Here is a 22,750-nt window from a genome sequence, read left to right as displayed (position 1 = left end):
CTTTATTCGACGAAGCACCAGCAAGTGCGTACACCAGCACTGCACCGGGGGGCCGAAGCCAGCATACAGGAATAGTGTGGTAGTTAGTTTGCAGGTATACAATGAAGAGCACCCATGACAAGGCATGAGAGACGTAGATGAACGGGGAGGCAAGCAGACACAGTACACGACCATAACACGTTGTCCATCCTCCACTAGTTCTTGTAGCCGCGAGACCTTCTCCTGCCACGCGCCTTCTCGAATTTGCGACCCTTGGATCGTACGTAGGGCTTTGCAGTTGAGTTCGGTGTACCTGCATGCACACCGTACACAGCTTGGAACAACCATTTTCCTGATCACTGACACCCCAGCAGCGCGCTAATCGGAATTCATAGGCCTTCGTACAATGACCATTGCTTTCGCCCGTATTCATTTTCCCTGACAAGTACTAAACGTGCCAGGGCCCGTAAAGAGCGACCCAGGCACCTCGCGTCCGATGTGATTCAAGGCTTCCTTCACGACAGCGAGCCGTCTTCATCCACGGCACAATACCTGGAACTAATAGTGTAGATGAAGTATGAAGGATTCTACTGAGTCCACTGACAGACACGATCACGTCGAACACCCTCAGCCCCCACGACCTACTGGTTGTAGCGGCCTTAGAAGCACATTACTAGGCCTGTATAGCAACTGAGCAACACCGCGTGCCCACGAAGTGAACAGAAAGAAAATACTGTTGGCGTGTTCACACCTAGAACCACAAACACAGAACAATGAGAAGTACCGCCGGACTGACAAAGTGTGTCGACATGGGGAAACTTACCAGGAGCCCGGCCAAAGTGTTTGCAGGCCTCACGGCTAGCAGTGACACCACGGAGAAGGACACATTTCGATCCCTTAGGTCGGCGAAGTGCGAGTTGATCGAAGGTCAAGCATTCGCCCCCTGCTTGTACGACGCGACGACGAGCAGTCTCGGTGAAGCGGAGAGCACAGATGCTAAGCTTCGGAACCTTCACCATGCGGACATCATCTGTGAAGAGTCGCATACAAGAAGACGCGAGCAGAGACACCGTTCTACTCAACCTAGCAGACATTGCAAGCCCATTATCTTGGTACTGCGACTCCTGACGGGACATCGATGTGCTACATAAGAGACTTCTATTTATTCTCCCTTACTCAAACGTGTACCAAGATGTATTCATCCAAATGGTAGATACGCTCTAAAGATGACGTAGGTGTCTCAATGGAATGACACTACTGGCACGTGTGCGACGAGGCCTACACTACAGGGGTAGGGTACAGTTGCGTGCGTGTACCGCCTTCAAACTCCTTCAAATACACTTGTACAAAATCTTTGTTTACCTGTGACAGATCCGACAACAACGGCGATGTTATCTTCCTGGCCCTTCATGTGTCGGGACAGTCTGGAGAGAGAAATCGGAGCCTTCAGACGCTTCGGGCTCATCAATCTCTTCAAGATCACCCGGTTGAACTTGCTATTCGTTCGCCGTGCCAAGAATTGGTACAGCTGTATCGAAACAGAAGAGACATGACAGGCGTGGCATGCATCGACACGTAAGTACAAGACTTAGGGCTGTGAAGCTGGAAGACCTCCCATCCACACCTTGGACGACAACACACTCAGCTACGAGTCTATACACCCCACTAGGATACGCCAATGCTACTTAGATACTGCAATCATTATAGTAATTGTTAAGGGCCCAAACGCCTTCGCAAAGAAGGCAGAAGAGATGTGAAGCTACGCACACCATTTACACTCGGTCTATGTATGATCAGGAGAGGCTAAAAAGGCACCAGACGTTGTAGGATAGACTGATGCGTGTGAGTTTGAAACTTATGAGGACGCTAATAGCTATGTTTGTCCGGACTGATTGACATAAAAAGAACGAGAAGGTCGTGATCTTGATTGTTACCTTGACGAGAAGGCGAAGGTAGGGGTTGGCAGATTTGACCGCCTTTCTCCCTCCCTTCTTCTTGCGGCCTCTATGCTCGAGATCAATCCCCTGAACGCACGACAAAAACCATCGTCATTTCTCCGCTAAGGGTTCTTCTCTTTCCAGTGGCACTTGAGTTCGGCTTGGTGAGACTGTACCCCAACCAACCGACCTTCGCAAACCCTAAGTCCAGCGCCCATTAAGAGGGACCACCCGACCTTGGTGAAATGACATGGAAGTGGTCTTTACAAACTCAGCAGAGCGGAGATTCCGTCTTTCACGAACTAAGATGTCCTTGGAAAAGGATCAGTGACTTCCAGCCACGGAGCAAAGTGGAGGGTAGCTGCCGGTAGAACGGAGACTTCGCTACGGGTGAGGAGTCGAGATTCCGGGGGAAAGCAGCAAGTGTTGAGCTGAAACGATAGGAGGATTTAAAGGGAAATGCTGCGTCACAGGAGAAATTCATTTCATTCTGTTTACGGACGGCCCGACCTGTCAAAAGAAAGCTGTTGTTACCGGCAATAGACAGAAAGGAGTACACATTCAGCACACAATGGATTGGGTCGTATAAAGAAAAGCTTTGTAGAGAAGATAAAAAAGAGAAAGAAAACGAAAGAGAAGTAGTTCATGGGTGGCTCTGGCGGGGACGCCCCTTCATTCCATGACTGGCAACGACTCCGTTGTCGTTGTCTCACGAATCCGCCACTGCCGAAGAAATGGAGTAAGCCAACCATTCAATTTCCTAATGATCCTCTCGCACGTTCTCTAAGATAACTGAATTGAATTAACGAGAAGAGATCTACGGAGGAAAGGCAACAGATCCGAAGAGTGATACGAAGGCCCCACACACCGGCCGATTGTACGTCGAGTTTGTTCACGTTGTTTTCTAGACGAAAAGTGTCCGAAGAAACTCACCATCTTGACGAGTAAATCAGCCGCAAGCCACACCCCAGAGGAAGCACAGAGAAAGAAAAGCTGCCGAAGGAGATTCACCTTCACTCGATTTCCCCCTGCCACCTACCTACCTACTTACTCGTCAAGCAGCAGGAAAGGAGCAGCAGCAGCAGCCGCAGCAATGGGAAGAATGTATTACGTACGCAGGACAGGATCAGCAAGCAAGCAGGGAGACCCACCATTTCAACCTCATGCAACCCCGCTACGGTCTTATAATCGGAGACAAATACCGTCCGGGAAGATTGCCAAAGCAACAGTGATTGCAATCAAACAGAAGCCAGTTTCTTAACGCTCCGCCAATCGAACCCGCTGAAGACCATACCCATACTTGTTCATTGCCCGTATACACTTCATTTGGATCTAGATTTCTGCCACTCCCTGTAATGACCTCGGCGTCTTCTCACCTCGCTTATCCGGGATAAGCCGTTTTGGACTGATTTGGTTCAATAGCCGTGCTTTACGGCTGTCTCGCGAACAATCTCTACCGTCATGCGGATCCGCTGCCCCTCACGCAGGTCTGATTCTACAGCCCCTCAATTTGGATCTATCGATTTCCTGTTCGCTTCATCCAGCACAAGAAAGACGGGGGAGCATCCGTAAAGCACCACACAAACAAATCGCTGCACTTTTAGGCCGCTCAGGTTGAAGGTTCGTCGTGTAGCTTCTGGTGCTAGGGAACAATCAGTCTCTGCACGAGGTCGGCCAGGACTCGTAGCTTCTCTTCTCCAGAAGTTAAAAGCCCGCTGAGGACTCCTGCAACCCATGAGCTAGTACGTGCGTGCTGACCACATCAAATGCGTCCAAACGAAAGCCTCCGCCCAACTCTTTCGCTCTATCATGCGCAGATTGATTTCCTTACTGTCCCCCGCAATAGTACTCGAATCTTCTTCATATGACCGCTTACCGAGGAGGCCTGCCTCCATTCCGGATTCGTGTCTCAAGAAAACCTTGGCACTGAGATCACAGTCGTGGCAGGCCAGATAAAAGAGCCGGTCCCGTTAGCTAGAATCCTGGGTTTCTTTGAGGTCGGGCCATGGTTGAGGAGTCTCCCGAACACTCTGTCAGCGTATGTGTGCTTTCCTGGTACACCAGGAAGTAACCTGGTAAGCGAACCGCTTTACGATCGATTAGAAGCCCGCGACAGTGGACGATAGTTTCCCTCGTTGTCCCTAGACGCATCTGGCTTCCAGACAACGTCTCCTGGGTACTGACGGACAACGGCGGGTGTCCCGCATAGTGTTCTTCGAAAATGTCTCCAACTCAATGCACTGGTGCGTCCTCGCATCGATTTCTTAGAGAATCCACTGGCCCCAGTCACGTGTCCCCATCGTGGTGTTGCAGCGGCGTGAGAGATGGAGCGACTTCTATCGCGTGAAGGTGAATGCCTCGCACTTACACCCTCGTCCAGCAGAAGACCGACCGCCTGTCGCCCCAACAGCCGAAGAACTTCCATTGATCTGTGCCAACTTTCCCCGTCTGCTCATCATCGCTCCCACCGATACTTTCCTGCCGCTGCCTTAGTTCATTGGCCGAACCGATTGGCAGGGCCTGGTTAAAGACCTCGTACAGCCAGACAGGCGACGGAGCACCACGGTGCACGGCGCTTGTCGACTAACTACTCACACGAACCAGTTTCGTGTATGTACTACTTTGAAGAAGCAGTAGCTCTCCCGGCACCGCTCACCTGGCCAGTTGCCATGAACCGAGACATCGAAGCTGGAACACACTCTAGTCTGTAGACTATAGCTATAGATCACATTCCCCCTCCCCCCCCTCCGCACCGATAAGACGCGTTCCTACAACCCTTACTGTTTACGTGTACCACGCGAAGAACGGTACGACGCTTGGAGAAAATGTCTGTACGCTCACGTGTGTATCTGCAAATATCTTTGTGTCTCTGCATACGCATGCGCGGATCTGTATTCCAGGCGGATGACCGCTCTCTTAGCCTTGCCGCATCACCAGCATCTCATTTTGTTGCGTCGTTCCCTTGTTCTCTCCTACTCCTGATCGGGGGACATTTCTTATCCTTCTCAGCCACTTGAGCCGTATCCGTGCTGTGTCTCCTCCCATCCTTCACAGCTCCGAAGCAAATTATCGTCGCTTCAGGGCGTTGTATTTCGGTCGCAAGGAACAGTACTTACCTAGTAATATGACGCTGAATAATCAAGGCGGAGACGACGAGTTGTTTCTGTGCCGTTCTCTCTCTGTGGCCTCTTCGAAACAACGTAGGCACGCAGAGTTCATGCCCAGACTCGCCTGTGGGGGATGTGGTGAAGGGACCCTAAAGCTGAGATATACAAAAGTACCGATAGATACTATTTCAAAGCCAAGCTTCTATCTTTTGTCTGTATCATCTTCTCACGTCTAAAGAACGAGCGACAACATTCTGCCGCTATCTTCTGCACAGCCTTACTAGACCTCCTTCACTGAGAATCTTTTTTTCTTAGACTCGTCCTAACTACCATGCCGGGGTAATGTGCCTGTCTTGCCATTAGTCAGTCGACGATGAATGACTTATATAGATATTTGAACGAGTTCAGCTGTGTATGGGATACGTAGAAAGCCATGTGAGAATGATATTTCTCCGTGAACTTCTCTACTTGGAGAAACTTTGAAAGCTCTCACCCGTGTGCTATCTCGTACCTACTTAACTCCACCATGCTTTCTGGTCGAGAAGGAGGAAGAATCTCTGTTTCCTTTGGACGAAGATCCGCCCTCACCAAGCCAGCCTAGGACCCTACGTACGTTACTGCTTTAGTACCGGTTAGGGTCGCATGAAGCTTTCAAGAAACAAAAGTCGCTCCTACAACACCTTGCAGAAGCCGACAGACATTACGGGGGAGACAAACTAAGAAATTCAGGCGAAAAAAGAAGGATTTGAGTGATGTCCCGGATTTCATGCAAGAAAGGGCAAATCAGAAGAAAACGGGAAGACATAAAAAGAATGAATATGTTTGTTTATAGCCAGAATTTTCCGTTGTCAATCTTCCATTGTGAACACACAGGAGGAATCTACGGGGCCGTTTTAGGTGTACAGACACCCCAAATGCGTAATGCCACATACAGACACACACAGGCCTCTATCGAGGTAATTTATCTACTCATATTGTCATTACTCACATATACTGAACACAGTTTAAGTGTATTCTCCTTCTGTTTAGTCTTCCTTCCTCTTTAGAAAATTAACAGAGGAATGATAAGATAAGCAGAGTCGACCAATCTATCTTCATTGAGTGCTCCTATCTCTATATCTCAAAGACACTATGACACATTCCCTCGCCATCTCCTTATAAAAAAGATGAACTCAACATGACACAAACAAAACAAGAAGATCGACTAACCAATCCATCTCCCTAAACAGACGTCACATTCTCGGAGAAAAAAGAAATGGAACCGAAAAAGGAAGGAATCGAACCCACGCACCCGCCTACAGCTATACATCTATCTATCTCTATATCTATCTCTCTATCTATATCTCTCTATCTATATATAAACCCGACACAACACCTGCGACTGATGAGTTGTCCATCTATGTATGTCGTACGTAATCTTCGTATAGACACGAGGGACATCTGCGACACAAATTGAATATCGAGCTCGAAGAAAGAAAAGAAAAACTGCTCTTTCTCTCTCTCATCACGGGCGTCACTATTCTCAACTCTTGAAATGTCTGTCATCCACTCTCTCTCTCTTTCTAGAGGAAAAGAAGAGAAAACCCCATCATGAATGAAAGAAAAAATGGAAATTCCGTCTCATATCAAGAAAAGCAGCGCATGGCGACTCCATCTTATTAGCTGAAAAGGAAAGACTGCTATCTTTCTATCCATAAATCTATCTATAGATCTATCTATCTCTGCTGAGAAGAAAAAGAAAGAAAACGAAGAACGAACTCTCTCTTTGTGGGAGTCTCCGTAGGAAACAGACACCTCCTTGTCTTTTTCTCTCTACAACATGGAGAGCCACGGACAGACGAATGAATAGTAGACCGATAGAGAAAGACTCTCTAGAGAAAAGAACCTTCCTCTATTCTTCTTATATATGGTAATTTCTATCCCGCCTACAGAAGAAAAATCAATCTCTTCACCCTCAACTACTACTACTACTCTTACGCTCTGTCAATTATCGTTAGAATTTCTTCTTTCCTTCGTACTTGAACTTCTCTCTCTTTCATCTCTCTCAGGTGTAACTACGTCACTATCTCCCCTCTCTCCATGATACTGTCGATGAGAAACACCTCCATCATCTTCTTCTTCTCCTCCCTTTCCTCTACTCATGCCCTCTACCCCATCCTTTCTCCGAGTCTCTTGAACTTCCCCTGCAACATATACAGCCTTCTTACTACTACTACTAGGATTAGCTTCTTCTTCCTCTCTTCGACTCTTACTAGGATGAGAAGAAACATCTTCACATGGATCCACTTTCTCTATCTCTGAAAAAGAAGATGAAGAAGAGGCAGAAGAAATACGAGGAGAAAACAGGGAAGAAGAGAGGTCTTCTTCTTCTTCTTTAAAATCTAAACCTTCCGCCGGACTTCCCGAGTTGATAGCGTCTGAAACACTCTCAGATATTCTACAATGACTAGCTGAAGAAGAAGCAGAAGAAGAAGATGAAAGAGTTGTCCTCACACGTTTCTCATCTTCACTACGATTGGCGTAACTCCTCCCTGTCGACGACGGGTGATGGCCACCTCCTACCCCTCCTATAGCTATAGACGACGAAGACGCTGTAGCTCTTCCTACACCTTCCCCTTCACGGTTTTCTTCATTATGATCATTCTCTCCAGGTAGTAGATCTTCTGCGTCACCGAAACCCCTCTGTCCATTCTCTACGACCTCTCTCCGTGTCTTCGAAGGCTTCTCTCTCTTCAACTTCCCTGCTACTGCTTCTCGAATTTCCTCCGCTGATAACGTCTCATGCTCCAAAAGAGCCTAAAGCGAAACACACACACACCACAAAAGAAAACAGTCAGATGAAGATCTATCTATCTTTAATCTATCTTTAATCTATCTATCTATCTATCTTTAATCTATCTATCTTTAATCTATCTTTAATCTATCTTTAATCTATCTATCTATCTGTGTAGAAGCACATAGACTAACCCCGGAAGTAGTTGATAAATAGATATATCCCTCAATAGATGTATGCATCGCATATCATAACAACAAAGCAATGAGAGCAGTTAGATGCAGTCTAGTACTACTACTACTAGGGATATTCCCACCTAGCCCGGCCCTACAGGCAAAGTTACCTCCTATATACATGTACGATAGCTATATATATTGATACACGTATACAGATATATATGTGAGTAAGCAGTCTGTACGAAGGGCGCAAGATGCTCGGAAAGAGCCTCTCAAAGAATCAACGTAACTACCATACATACAAATACATACACTACTTACTACACACATCGTATACATACATAAATATGATTGAGCTACATACATACATACATAGACATACATACATAGACATACATAGATACATGCAGAAAGAGAGTTATACATAGGGGATCCCCCCGAAACCTGTCCGATGAAGAGCACATCGCTGACTAGCATACATGATACAGAGATGTATAAGAAAACAGTTAGAGACACATAGAAATATGTATATATATATTATAGATACATGTACACCCATGTGCTCTACGGTGAGAAGAAGAAGAGCATGAATGAAAAGACGTCTTTATGCATACATACCTCGGCAAGTCTTTGAAGTTCTTCTTGTTTATCTTGAAGAAGATTTTTGGCTCGTAGATAGCTCTCATCGAGGAGCCTTTGCACCGCTCGGTCCACCTTCTGTTTGACACCTTCGCTAACAACGTCATATTCTTTCTTTCCTATGACCATAGGCACCTGTGTATCTTCTACTCCCATGCCATAGTCCATTACCATACGTCTGGCTAGCTGTGTAGCTCGTACTAAGTCCGAATGACACCCACTGGTGACATTGCCTTCTCCGAATATAAGCTCTTCAGCTGCTTTCCCTCCCATAGCTACATCTAGAGAGGCGAGGTATTGCTGTTGAGAAGTTGAGTAAGAATCCTCCTTTCCAACCGACCACGTGACTCCTAAAGAAGATCCTCGGAAGAGAATAGTCGCCTTATGTAACGGAAGGCTATGAGGTGTATATAAGGCGAGTAGTGCATGTCCTGACTGTACACACAGTTCAGCCACACAAAGGAAAGATAACAATGCAACAAGAAGAAAAAGAAAGATCAAGAAGAGTCACCCGCTCGAAGACAGCAAAGGACTACACACACAAATCTTGATAGAGAGAAGACAAATAATGAGAGAGGCCATTCATCGTAGAGAGATACTTTGCAATACAGTCGCAAGAAGAAGCAGCACACATACAAAGAAGAACGACTGACTACTCACACACATCTACATACTTGGAGATGGACACATGTACGTACATACATATATAGATTTCTATAGGTCTACAAACGTGTACGTATGCATATGCATGTAATGCGACGGGTCCAAATCCGATCGACTGATCCATACCCGTCTCTTTCTTCTTTTTCATTGTCATAGAGATAAACGTCAAATGGGCGTGGAGTCTATTTCACAAGAGTTCGCTATCGATCGAATGAAAAGGCTTATCCTCTACGTGCCTGGGAATTCTACAGTCTTCTTCTTTCTCTCTTCGATTCCCTCTTGCCTATTATCCCTCGGCATATCTCCTTCCCAACAGACATCTATGTATGAGTATATGGACAACAAGAGGAAAGAGCACTCTCTCTCCACTCGGCTGTAGATTTTCTATACATGACTCATACCAACATACACACATCCGCAGTAGTAGGTGGAAGAATGGTAATGAGAGTTCTACCTCATGATAGGCAGTAAGACGTCTTTCTTCTTCTTTCATAATGACTCCTGTACGTCGATTCCCAACCATCAAACGATCAAAACTCTCCTCCACTTCCGATAAAGTCACCTAACAAAAAAGAAGAAACACACACGCAGAATCTCTTCATTCTTACGATAATCTAACTATCTTTAATCTTTCTGAAGATTGATCTGCGCAAACTCTACAGCACGCTAGCGTCATATGTCTATGGATGAAGACGCCGTGAGTCGTCACCGCTCGATAAGAAGAGGGAGAGAGAAAGAGATAGAATGAAAGAGGGAGAGAGAAAGAGATAGAATGAAAGAGGGAGAGAGAGAGAGAGAACAGGAGACAGACATACCTGCTCTTTTCCTTCAGTAGCTGCTCGGATGGCTGCGAAGTTGAGAAGATTTGCTAAATCAGCGCCTGTCATTCCGCTCGTTAAGCATGCGAGTGTATCTAAATCGACGTCCGAGGCAAGGGGCATATTCGCTGAGTAATGCTGTAAAATCTGAGAAGGAAAGAAGAAGAAAGGAAAACATCTTATCAATGTCTATCTGTAAAGATCTTGTCTTTCTTTCATTCACCACAGAGGAGAAAACGGTCACACACACGCCTTCCTTCAGGCTGTCTATACATACACTCGAGAGAATACTAGGATACGACTGATAGGCTAGCAAGCCGACCATAGACTAGACGTCTATAGACTCTATCTTTCACATAGAAATCTAAGAGATGTAAACCTCAGTAATAAGGTTCGCAATAGCATGTGTAGGAAGAGACAGGAACCTCGTATACATATGAACAGATAGATAGATATATAGATGAAGGCATGAAGGTGGTGGATCTAGTATATATACACAGAGCAGATGTAGACTATCCCTCTGAGGGGGAGGAACAAGAGCGGGCTCGATGCGCATAGATAGGTATAAACACATAGAAAGGTAATTTAGATAAGAGGCAAGAAAAGAAAACACGGGGAGAGAAGAAGAAGAACGAGAGAGACAGATCGACTGCAGAGAGATATATAGATCGATACTATATATGTAGACAAACACACAAAGAGAGAGATACAGATGTATAGACAATGGATATAAATACAGATATATCGGCAGAAGCCACATACAGATGATAGGTAGATAGGTAGATCTTGTTTTGTCCTTACTTCAATTCTTTCTTTCTTTGAAGGGAAAGGAACGTGAATGATCCGATCAATACGCCCAGGCCTTGTGAGTGCTGGATCTAAAGCTTCTGCTAAATTTGTCGCACAGATCAAGGTCACTCCATCCGACTACATACAAAGAAGAAAAAGAGAAAAAGAAGAAAAAAGATAAATGGACACATTCCCCACCTAGATACACAACATCTGCTGGTCTACACCCTCGCGCACACACTTGTATAGATATATATATATACACGAGCATCCATTCTCATTTATGTAAAAGAAAGGTACGTTAGTCTGCGTATATCTATGTGAATATATATGAAGCATATGCCACAGATATAGATACAGAGATACGAATAGGTAGATAGACAGACCTCTTCATCCCGTGTGTCCCTTAGGAGGCAGTGGACTCTTACACGCTATGAAAGTTGGACTATCCACTCATATCAAATGTGCAGATATATACACATATATATACATACATATATATATATATACATATACATAGCACACATGAATATCTATAGCAAGAACGACCTGTGACGTCGCCACCACCACCTCTCTCCTATCCTTCCGAGGGGTGGAAGGAACAGCTAAAAGTCGACTCTGTAGCAGCTCGTCGAAGAGTTTCTCTAAACATACACGTGCACATATGTATAGACAGAAATACCCATACACACATGCATGCCTGACGAGATCTTGAAACTGTCGAGAGTATGTAGGTCTGCATGCACATCATATGCAACTATACATATACACCCATATATATATAAATATATACATACACTAGACTGCACTTCACCCCAAGTACCAACATACATCTATACATGTGTATCTATAGATATGTATGAAGAGAGAAGATGTATCACCTATAGAGCAGAAGCCTAGCTAGCTAGTAATGACTCGCGATTTACAGAGAATACAAAGGAGGAGGAGAAGAGAAAGAAAAAGACGTACAGGTTTGAATCCATCCAACTCAGTAAGGAGTTGGTTAAGAGTTTGTCGATGGTGCTTGTTCTCTGTTAACGTACGACGACCTCCGAGAGCGTCTATTTCATCTATGAAGAGAATACACGGGCTCATACGACGCGCTTCAGCAAACAACTGCCTCAGTCTACTCGCTCCTGAAAAGAAAAAGAAGAAAAGAAGAAGGAAAAGAAGAGAAGGAAAAGAAGAAGTGAAGAGGAAGAAAGTGTAGAGAGAAAGAGTCACTACAGCTCAAGGACAAACCGTTTACTAATGAAGAAGAAGAGGGAAGTATCATCTAAGCAGAGTTTAGCTGACTCCATCTAAGACATATCTACGTAAGTCTCTCTTGTCTACGAAATGTATGCAGGCAGTCCCTCCTTCGTGTTTGCAGACCTCAGACACTTTGTTGATCTCTATGAAGAGTCGAGCTACCGAACTTGTCAGAAGTCTATAGACATACCGACCGATAGATAAAGAGAAACAATCCCTCATTCCACGCTAAATGGCTTGCATCTCCGTGTATACCCGTGCATACATATATATATATATATATGAATATTCAGAATGAAGTGTTTTCGTATGAATGTGTATAATATGTATGAATAGCAATGTCTGTAGGTATAACTACTTGTATGTGTGGCAATCTATGTATCACTCCATATGAATCTGTAGGGAGAGACACGTATAGCAATGTCTGTAGGTATAACTACTTGTATGTGTGGCAATCTATGTATCACTCCATATGAATCTGTAGGGAGAGACACGTATGTGTATGAGCGCATGCACGACTGTGTATGAATCCATGCATGCATGCATGCGTATTGTATGGGCTTACCGACTCCAACATACATTTCTTCGAATTCGGATCCCGAGGCATGAAGGAAAGGAACCCCCGCCTCTCCTGCTATAGCTCGTGCGAGTAAAGTCTTCCCAGTACCTGCGGCAACATACAAGCATATCAGACACATATCTACATGAAGAGCACATACATATATACACACCATCACAGGGAGTATATCGACATAGACCTACCTCCCTCTATCTATACGAATGAAGCAGTCGTAGCCCAACAGACATACCATATAAGGTAGTCGAGCTGGCGGAAAGAAGGGGAGGGGGTTGGGATATCCAAACAAGCGTAAGAAAGTCAAGGCATACTCATATATATTTTTGTATATATATATCTATATACACTCTTCCATATATATATTTGTATATATATATATATCTATATACACTCTTCAACATTGTTGTCATTCACTCTGGAACAGTACGTCAGTACATGAAGACCTCCATTATACACATCTATATATGCATAAGTAAAGAAACACTTCATATAGGGAAGAAGTGAAGTGCACATATATATACGTTTTAGAAGGGGTTATGAATGTTTCGAAAATATACGCTAGGTGGCTGATGCGCATGACGTATACGAAGCAGCATGTATACATGTGTATACATATCCATACATACATATACATACAGACCTACAGACACTCTCATCTTCACTCCTACAGATATATACGTACACATCCGATGGATATACATGAACAAACAGATGCATCCATAGGCAGCATACCTTCATATAGATATGCATATACATGCTACAGATACACAGCAGCATCATGAGAACATACAAATCTAATGGATGTACATGAAACAGATGTATCCATGGGCTTCATACATACGTGTATATACATGTGGTGTATGTACACAGCAGCATCATGAGAAGAGTGAGGGAGGGTCGATTTTTCGACTGACCAGGTGGACCTTGTAGAAGAACACCTTTAGGTAGATGTGCACCCATAGCTAGGAACTTCTCAGGAGATCGCAAATAAGCGACGACCTCCTGTACCTCTTTCTTCACTTCTTCACATCCCTACACACAACAGACACATACTATCGCAAGGTGTATGTACAGAGACAGTAGGGTGTAAACGTGCGATAGCCCAACCGGCATACGTATCCATTTTAATACACATAACCTATCTATCTACTCTCATGACCCACATCGCCTCCAGGCAACTTCATCTATCTTCGTTCTATCTTTCTTCCTCCTTTCTATCTAACTTTGATCTATCCCGATCTCTCTATCTTTAATCTATCTATTCTTGATTTATTCGCTCTACCTATCTTCAGTCTCTCTTTCTATCATCTGAATATCGATCTCTCTCTCTGTCTTTAGTCTCTCTGTCTTCAATCACCCGATATCTATGTGAGTCTGGTGTCTATATCTATATCTATCTATCTCTATATTTCTGTATGTGTGTATATATATATATATATCTATGTATAGCTTTTTTGTATGTTACCTTGACATCATTGAAAGTTGTTTTGACTTCAGAGGGTTGGATGACTTTGGTAGCAATCCATTCCTTGCTTTTCTGGTCCGGCGAAAGATTTCCTTCCAGACGCTTCGCCGACTGCTGAAAGGATTCGAACCCGTCTGTGACTAAGCTCCATAAGACGAAGACAGCCATTATAGGAGACAAGAGCAGGCTCCATGCACCTCGCCTGACCACACAAAGCCATGCAAAGAGAGCAGAAGACAAAGAATGAATGAAAAAGAGAGAGAGAGAGAAAAAGAAAGAAAGAGATAAGAGAGAAGAAAAGAGTGCCTCTTGGGTTTCTATGGATAAGATCTACGTACTCTCTTTCTACTGGTAGGAGAGGTATATGAATGGAGAGATACACAGGGGCGCGGACAGATGAAGACTTCTTGCCTACATAGACTGTTGATACACATGCATGCACATAGAAATACATAAATACATACATATGTATGAGACAAGCACATGCATACATACACATGCACACAATTGCCATACATCTTCACTTAGTATCCGATAGAAAAGAAGCAATACTTTCAAGAGAGTAGCCATTCACATCCTCTTTACACCTGCAAGCGCAGAAGAGATCGATCTACTTGACTGCTCTTGAGAAAACGCCAAAATAAACAGAAGAGAGAGAGAGATATCCCCTTACACACTCACATCTCTTTAGAGACTTCCAGTCCTATCTGAACGTAGCATGTGTCTCTTCATACACTATGTGTCTCTACATACACATATACATCTGTCTCTACGTCCTCCTTGTATCATCTCTGAATATAAACATCTGTATATACATGTATCGACATACACTTCCACGCTGTATACAAACTCGGTACATGAGAACGTGCACTTGAGTTCATTGACCCGTCTATTTCATATTGCGTCAATACTCCCTCGCATTCATATACACTTATACATGGACCTACATACATGCATACACATCACCTCCTACATATATGGATGGAATCTCTTCATACAGTAGAGTCACAGGGTAACGCCTTCTCCATGTATATATCGACCCAAAAATATACGTACCTACATAAACGTACAGAACGCATAGATACATGGATGTATCCACGAGATCTCTAGATAGATCTAAATATGATATGTATCTCCAAGTCTCTTAATCTTTTCTTTGTTTGAAAATGTGTCTCCCCTCCTTATTATGTGGGACTTACACGCATGTTTTGACGGTAACGTAGACGCCTCTGCCTATCATTTTGAAGCCGAGCCATACACTTCCAAAGACTTTTCTCGCGAAGCCTCTTTTCCTTTTTTCTTCTTCTTCTTGATCTTCCTCTGGGTCTTCTTCTCTTGAACCTTTTCTTACGCTACCATTCAAGATCTTTACACTCTCCCCACCCCCTCTTCTACCATCCAAACCTCTTGCAGAACTCCCATTTCCTCCTGCTGTATCTTTCTGCAGAAGATGACGGAGAATGTCGTTCACTTGCTGAGACAGAATTATCTGCTGGGTTTGCAGAGCTTGTTGCATGCCTAGTAGAGAGGAGGCACCACTCGAAGAAGATGGCATAGAAGAAGAAGAAAGATTCCTTCCATATTGACGTAGACCTTCTTCTTCTTGTTGTCCTTCTCCCTCTTGCAACGGTGTAGGTCTTCTTCGATCAGATGTGGAAGAAGAAGAAGAGCTTGGATTGGAGTATTGCAGGATGACTTGGGTTAGATGATGGAGATCTCGTGAATGGATCTGACCTGTATAAGAGAGAGCTTTAATGTATTCTGTAATACACTCATCATTGATAGAGAAAGGTTTAGATGAGAAACGATTCTCTTCGAATCTTTGGATTACTTTCGCGTAGTCGCCGTTCGCGTTTAGGCAAGAAAGATACTTCTGTTGCATGTATGGATCGTGCCGATGCAACTCCGCCTCTTGTTCTATCTGATGGAAGTCTCTCAGAGAAAGACGAGAAGAAGAAGATTTCTTTCTTAGAGAGGAAGGAGCAAAGAGAGACAGATATCGGCGGGTAGGAAGCACACAAAGAAAATACAATGGAGAAGAGGAAGAGGAAGAAAGAGATTGAGGAAAACGTGTCGTCAGAAGAGAAGAGCGAGATAGAGAAGCAGAAGAAGAAGTAGGAAGAGAAGAAGAAGAGAGAGAAGACAACAGCCGTGATGGATGAGTTTGATAGGACTGTGAAAAGAAAGATCGGGGGAACTTATGAAATGAGGAGGATGAAGGAATGGAAAGAAGAGAAGAAGACGACGGAAGAAGAGAGAAAGCTTTTCTTCTGCTTCTTTTCATTTTTATTCTCAAAGGACCTTCACTCAGCGCAGTCAAGAGCATCTTTCCTAAAACTCTCTCACCTCCAAAAGAAGAGATGGAAATGTCGCTTGAAGATGGCAAAAGAGGAAAAGAAGAAGAAGAGACCCTCCTAGAGAAACCTGCTACGTTTCCCCGTACTGAGGAGTTGGTTAAGAGAGAAGACGACGAAGAAGAGCACGGAGGGACCATTTTCGAAGAAAGAAGAAAAAACACAAGGAAGAAACACCTTAGACAGCAACATACACTCGAGTGTACGTACACCTCGTGGCTTTTCTCCCGTGAGAGAGAGAGAGAGAGATAGAGAGAGAGAGATAGAGAGAGATAGAGATAGAGAGAGAGAAAGATAGAGAGAGATAGGTAGAGATAGAAAGAGAGAAAGATAGAGAGAGATAGAGAGATAGATAGATAGCAAAAAACCCAAACAGCGAGAATCGATTCAAAGAAAGAAGAAAGAGTTCATAAAACTAAAGAAGAGGAAGAAGAAGAGATGAAACAAAGAAAAAGGACGTCACATCTACACCTCTTCGTAAGTCAGCTCAGCTTCTCTCTTGTACATACATGTCTAGATATAGATGAGTACAACATCTCTATCCCGACAATACATACGTATAGACGTAAACAGACCTTTTCTTTCTTTCTTTTCTTTCTTTCTTTCTTTTCTTCTCTTTAGATGAAAGAGACGCGAGAAAGAAGGAAGAAGTAATGACCCGTACCACCAAGGCAAACGGGAGAGATCTAGCTCGACGGGAAGTTATGCTCTCTTCTGCTCGTGCACGAGAATGAAGAAAGAAAGACCGAGAAGATCTTTATCAAACCACGATGAAAAAGAACAGGAATTCATTGAAGAGAGAATAGCGACGGAGAAGGACAAGAAAAGAAGGAAAGAATGAGAAGTTAGACGCCCCAGATCACTGTTGTCGATCTACACTCTCTACTGAGTCTCCTCTTTCTTTCTTTTTTCCTACCATCCACCAAAAGCTCCCTTCACGTCCAAGAGAGGAAGTCCAACTCTATCTCCTGTTGAGAGTCTCAAAAGAAAGAAGAATCGAGAAGATAATTACATAGATTCTTCTATTTAACAAGAGAGCGAGAGAGACTGATCTATCCAGCGCCGACGTTTGAACAGCGACAGACCCGCGACGAAAAGAGAGAGAGACGTGACGAGCGAAAAGACTAGCAGGCAGGACAACATACAAAAAGAAGAAGGGGCTCGAGACGCCTCATTGCCATAAGGCCATTAAGAGAAGAGATACACAGAGACGAGGTATGCACCTCTTCAAAGAACGGGCTCCTCTTGATTCATGATATGATTAGCCTGTGCCTGTGACTTTCTCTTGGATACTTCCATCACACAAACTTCCACGGGAGATCTTTTCTCGCCTTCAAAGATGGCCGTCCATCAGGAGAGAAGGAGCGATAGATGAGAGGGGGGTGAGAAGATCATCTTTTTTGGAAAGAACTCACGCGTTCGGTTGCTTTTTGTCAGGCAGGCATTTTGATAAAGAAGAAGAGAAGTGGGAAAGAAAAGAAGAAAGGATGGAGAGAAAGAAAAGTAAGGAGACAGATATTAAGAAAAAAGAGAGAGAGACGTTTACGGTCGAGAACGGAGAGAGAAAAGAGAACGAGAGTGAGAGAACGAGAAGAAATGGATGACAAGAGGAGAACAAGAGGGGGAGAGGCAAGAAGATTCCGTAGACGACGAGGAAAAGAAAAGAAGAAAGGAGGCTTTCTTGCTATTGTTTGAGAGAAGAGAATCTGATAGTTCACTTAAGAGTTGTGTAGGAGATAAGAAAAGAAGAGTTTGAAAGAAGATGCGGCAAAAAGAAGGACTTTCTGGTGAACGGAGACAGGAAGGGGGGAGGAAGTCATGAGAAGGAAGAGAATAGGAAGGAAAGAAGAAGGGGAAGAAAGGGAGAAATCATTGACTCGAAAGAGATGCGAGAAAGTAGAAGAAGAATGGGACAGAAAAATGATGAGCTGTTTGCAGAAAGAAGAATGAAAGAGAGAAGAAAGAACAGAAAAGGAAAACACGAAAGGCATACGACAATCCAGCAATCTTTCTGAAAAGAAGAAAGAAATGAGGAGAAGAGAAAGGAGAAGAAAGAGAGGAGAGAAAGTGAATGAAGAGATAACAGACAGCAAGATAAAGAAGATTAAGAAGAAAAAGAGGAAGAGGAAGAATGGAGGTTCTCTCCTTTCTTCTTCTTCTTCTCCGAGTTCGCCCAGAGAAGATGTCGTTGTTTCTCCATTCATTCTCCTCCTCCTCCTCTTTTTCGTCCTCGCTTACTCCAACCCGTCTCTCTCGCTCTCTCTCTCTGTCCCACTTGCCCTTTCCCAGGCGAGCCGCAGAATTATTCCTTTCTCTGTATCATCTGTTCTTTCTTTCCACATCAGGATGGAGAGATCATACACAGTTGACTAGGAGACATCTCTTGTCTCAGTCAGGTGTATGTACACCCGACATGAGCGGTGTAATGTGGCATAGAGAAAGACCTGAGATATGCGTGATTGATACGCCAGCGCAATGCTATTATGCTATCTCCTTCTCAACATACCGCCACTACTTGCTCCTGCTTTTCGCATAGTGATTCGATCCAGTCAGAAACGTGTGAAGATTCAATACATGCCTCCCCAGGAGAAGGAGTTGATCTTATCTTACTGCTTGAGAGAAGAAGTAAGATATATAAGTCAAGAAGATAAACCAAGAGGAAAGAACGCTATCTTGACTACATACATACAAGCCAGATCATCCGCCTGTGTTGGATGATCTAAAGCATCTAGTAGTCATAGTATAGTAGTACTAGTAGTGGTAGTAGTAGTTGTATTATTTATAGTGAGCGCTCAAGCCTTCTCCACTCGTAGCCCGTGCAATGGTTTCGGAATATAAGCCGAGGAGATTTCCGAGTGAAGAGCATAAGGATCTCTTTCTCTTTCTTTCGCCTTTAGTAGAAGAAGAGAAAGACGTCGATGAGAGAGATGAGGTGCGGCAAGCCGATACACTCCTTCTCTTGCGAAGAAGAAAACGTTGTGTATCCGTACCATACGAGATAGATGTACAATAGACTGTCTCCATTATGAGGAGGCATGTAAGGCCGACGAGCGAGGGGCGAGATTAGGGAAGTCTTGAGCGGCATGCAATCGATAGAAGTAACGATGTTCTGCTCTTTCAGTGTGTACTCTGTTTTGTTCTCTCCATAGTACCTCCCTCACATCGGGTGTACATACACCTGAAAAGCCGCATCCTATTCACCAGCAAGCAGCTGTGACTAGTTTCGCCTTTTCTCATGATTCCTCTTCTTTCTTCTACACTCAATGAGGCGTCTCCCCCCTTAGGATTCTATCTTTCATTCATATCGTCTTCTTATCTGCTTCTTTCGCTTCTTCTTCTTTTTCGTACTTGACTTTGTCTCTCTTCACTTCATAGCTCTCCTCCACATCTCCAAGCGACTATCCTCCTTTCCGTCCAAGAGAAAAAGAAAGAGAGGTGTCTAATACATCCCGTCTTCTCTCTGTACACTCACCTGAAGAGCGAAGAAGGAAGCGCAGAGAGAAAGATACCTAGAAGAAAAGAAAAGAGAAGAAAAAAAAGAAAAGAAGACGTTTTTCTTCAGAAAGAAAGAAAACTCAGGAGAAACAACCGAAGTGAAAGAGAGAAAGAGGGAGAAAAAAATGAAGAGAAGACGAAAGGCGGAGATGTATATCTTTCTTCTTTCTCCATAAGAAAGGATTTCTTCTTCGATATCTTCTTCTTCTTCTTCTTTAAATCACCTCAGATCTTCTTCTGGACCTTCTTTTCCTGCATCATGGCTTGGGCCTTAAAAAATCTCTCATCTTCTCTTTCTTCTTCTTCCTCTTCTTCTTCTTCTGCAAGAAAGAGAAGAAGCGGATATCTCTCTCCTAGCACTCTTGATAAGTTTATACCTCTTCAATCTTCGGTCAGGAAAGAAAAGAGAGTTAATGCTTCTTCTTTTCTCCGAGCAAGGAGAGAAGCGACAGGCTGCGAGAGAGATAGGTGTAAGAAGAATGAGAGGGTTCTTTGTCAACAGTCATCAGGTGTATGTACACCTCAACTTGGAAGGAGGAGACTGTCTTCATGTAGGGGAGGAAGAAGAGTAGGTCTCTTCATGACTTTCCCTTCTATCATTGAAAGCACATCACATACTACAAAGTCTTCAACTCTATCTTCCTTCTCGTCAGTTGCTTTCTCTTCTTCTTCTTCTCTTCGTGCTTCTTTCTCTTCTCTTTCTTCTTCTTGTCGCCCCCGCAGTCACCTTTCTGTGTTGTCATCTTCACAATGTTGCTCTTTCTTTTCTCCTTCTTCTTCTCTTTCTCTCTTTCTCCTCACTTCTTTACAATCATCGCTACCAAAGTCGTGTCTCCCCCATTCTGTCTCTCTTTCTTCTTCTTCTTCTTTTCTTTTCTCTTCTTCACACACGCCGTCTCCCCCTTCTTCTGCTTCTCCCCATGCGCACCAGCGACGTGCCTATACACCTCCCTCGAAGCGTACATGGTCCAAGCAGCACTCCCGAATCTTTACACGTCGTCCGTTAACAGATTCTTTCGCCGTCCATCGGCTTCATCCTGCGCTTGAATGGTGGCGAGAGAGAGCTCTACAGCCTTCGTCTTTCTTTATGGGATATCCAGATCTTCAATCTCTTCCTTTACGAGGGGGCTCGGCTTATATTAATGAGATGAATGCTTCTACTTTAGCTGTGGTCCTAGCTAGTATTGTCTATTCTCCTTCGCCTAATCCTATGGACCTAAACAATCATGGAGGGCTACAGAAGACTCCTTCTCCTTTCCATTCAGCCGTCTCTTCTTCATCTTCTGCTTTTACACCGATACATCTGCCTCAACATACAGAACAGTTGAGAAAGGACTTAGCGAGACGAGCGGTAGCTGTATGTACACCTCAGAAAGCCTCCGAGATTGAGCTTGCCTATATCTTTCGCGGATGTTTAGAGGCAGGCGTGGACGAAAGAAGTGTCATCTGCACACTTATAGGAAGAATCGAAGCGAGATTGAATCGATTTGCTTTTTATGAATGTCTTGTTCTTATGCAATCTTTCCCATATCTGAACAAAGGGGGTGGTGGCGGAGGAGATGAAAGACGAGGTGTATGTACACCTCATGCCAAGTTCATGAAGAAAGTCTTGGAGCATGCAACGTTGTTACTACAATATAAATCAGATGACATACCTGTAGAAGATCTTTGTCTATTTATCCATCTTCTTGTTAAAACGTCACGAGATTGTCCTATCTTGCCTCTTTCTCCATCTCTTCTTCAGTTCATTGCTCTATCTCTCATACAAGGCAAACCTACACATGAACTCTCTCTCTGTAATCCACGTCTTCTCTCTCTCGCTATGGCAGCCTTCTCTAATGTGAGAGATCTTATCAATCTTCCTCTTTATACTCCTCAAGGCGGCTCTTCTTCTTCTTTCTTTTCACGGTTGAGACAGCTTCAAAATGAAGAAGACCAAGAAAAGGAAGAACAAGAAAATAGACAAGACAGAAGGAAACTCGATAGACAGAGAGATGAAGAAGATTTGCAAAGAGAGACCGAGAGAAGAAGAAGGAGAGGAGAGATGGAGTCGAGAATTCGTCTCTTCTGCACATCTCCTATCTTACGTGCGTATGCAGGGCCAGACGTCTATCAGCCGTCTTCTCTTCTTACTCTTTCTTTTCTCGCGCCCATAGTGCATGCACTTCAGTCCGATACACACGGACTTCCGAAGAGAAGAAGAGAAAAAGAAGAAGAAAGAAACGGTCATTCCGCAGGAGAAGGAAAAGATTCAGAAGACATGTTTACTCCTCTCCACGATCGCAGTCAGATAAAAAAGCCTCGACAGCTCACAGAGGCATCGGCTATTGCTGCAGAGGCGGCCTGTGCGGAGGTGTCAGATCACGTCAAAAGTCGAGAAGGAAAGACGATTCAAGGCATAGCTAGATGTCTAGAAAGGTACACGTTTCTCCTCTTGGCTAGATACACAAAGAAATACACATGAAGTGGACCAAAGCGGAGCTCTTTATAGAAAGAATCACTCATACTAGCTACACCTAGATGTCTAGAAAGCTATACACTCTCCGTGTCTAGACACACACAGAAAGAGAGAGAAAGAACATAAAGTGCAGACTCTATATTAAGGTATACAGAGGCAGGAATCATTCTCTCCACGTATATATATGTATACTCTCATCTCTTGTGTCCTTCCTATGGGTCTCTGCCTATATACATGCATGTACATCTATCTCTACACGTGCATATGCA

General features: G+C 44.0%; 3 protein-coding genes across 3 annotated transcripts; 1 reads left to right on the top strand and 2 right to left on the bottom strand.

Annotated features, from left to right (window-relative positions):
- Positions 1–116: 116 nt before the first annotated feature.
- CSUI_008929 (60s ribosomal protein l18) lies at positions 117–3,020 on the bottom strand. The gene is made up of 5 exons (XM_068069048.1): positions 2,850–3,020; positions 1,914–2,003; positions 1,342–1,507; positions 803–1,009; positions 117–292 (listed from the first exon to the last, which is right to left on the bottom strand). The coding sequence occupies exons 1-5, from the start codon at positions 2,850–2,852 to the stop codon at positions 195–197; spliced, it is 564 nt and encodes a 187-aa protein (XP_067918974.1). The 5' UTR covers positions 2,853–3,020; the 3' UTR covers positions 117–194.
- Positions 3,021–5,710: 2,690 nt separating this feature from the next.
- On the bottom strand, positions 5,711–19,235 carry CSUI_008928 (atp-dependent metallopeptidase subfamily protein). The gene is made up of 10 exons (XM_068069047.1): positions 15,374–19,235; positions 14,175–14,376; positions 13,624–13,741; positions 12,698–12,799; positions 11,851–12,017; positions 10,894–11,019; positions 10,090–10,239; positions 9,729–9,836; positions 8,591–9,046; positions 5,711–7,819 (listed from the first exon to the last, which is right to left on the bottom strand). The coding sequence occupies exons 1-10, from the start codon at positions 16,666–16,668 to the stop codon at positions 7,007–7,009; spliced, it is 3,537 nt and encodes a 1,178-aa protein (XP_067918973.1). The 5' UTR covers positions 16,669–19,235; the 3' UTR covers positions 5,711–7,006.
- A 300-nt stretch (positions 19,236–19,535) lies between these two features.
- On the top strand, positions 19,536–22,439 carry CSUI_008927 (uncharacterized protein; the record flags this gene model as incomplete). The annotated part of the gene is made up of 1 exon (XM_068069046.1): positions 19,536–22,439. A coding segment is annotated over exon 1 (2,157 nt), but the record flags the coding sequence as incomplete, so codon positions are not given.
- Positions 22,440–22,750: the final 311 nt, after the last annotated feature.

Source organism: Cystoisospora suis (genome assembly GCF_002600585.1).
Source record: "Cystoisospora suis strain Wien I chromosome Unknown contig_5154, whole genome shotgun sequence".
In the NCBI taxonomy this organism is placed as follows: domain Eukaryota; phylum Apicomplexa; class Conoidasida; order Eucoccidiorida; family Sarcocystidae; genus Cystoisospora; species Cystoisospora suis.
Note: the sequence above shows the minus strand (reverse complement) of the source record. Positions and strands in the feature narration are given on the sequence as shown.

What these genes read in the sequence shown, in the direction of transcription:
- CSUI_008929 (XM_068069048.1), bottom strand. An exon ending in TGTTGTCGGATCTGTCACAG is followed by an intron (nt 1,010 to 1,341) that starts GTAAACAAAGAT and finishes GACTCTTCACAG; the next exon opens with ATGATGTCCGCATGGTGAAG. An exon ending in ACACTTTGGCCGGGCTCCTG is followed by an intron (nt 293 to 802) that starts GTAAGTTTCCCC and finishes GTGTGCATGCAG; the next exon opens with GTACACCGAACTCAACTGCA.
- CSUI_008928 (XM_068069047.1), bottom strand. Translation starts at nt 16,668, where the DNA reads ATGGTCCCTCCGTGCTCTTCTTCGTCGTCTTCTCTCTTAACCAACTCC. An exon ending in AGTTGGATGGATTCAAACCT is followed by an intron (nt 11,020 to 11,850) that starts GTACGTCTTTTT and finishes CTTTGTATGTAG; the next exon opens with TCGGATGGAGTGACCTTGAT. An exon ending in CTACTGAAGGAAAAGAGCAG is followed by an intron (nt 9,837 to 10,089) that starts GTATGTCTGTCT and finishes CTTTTTTGTTAG; the next exon opens with GTGACTTTATCGGAAGTGGA.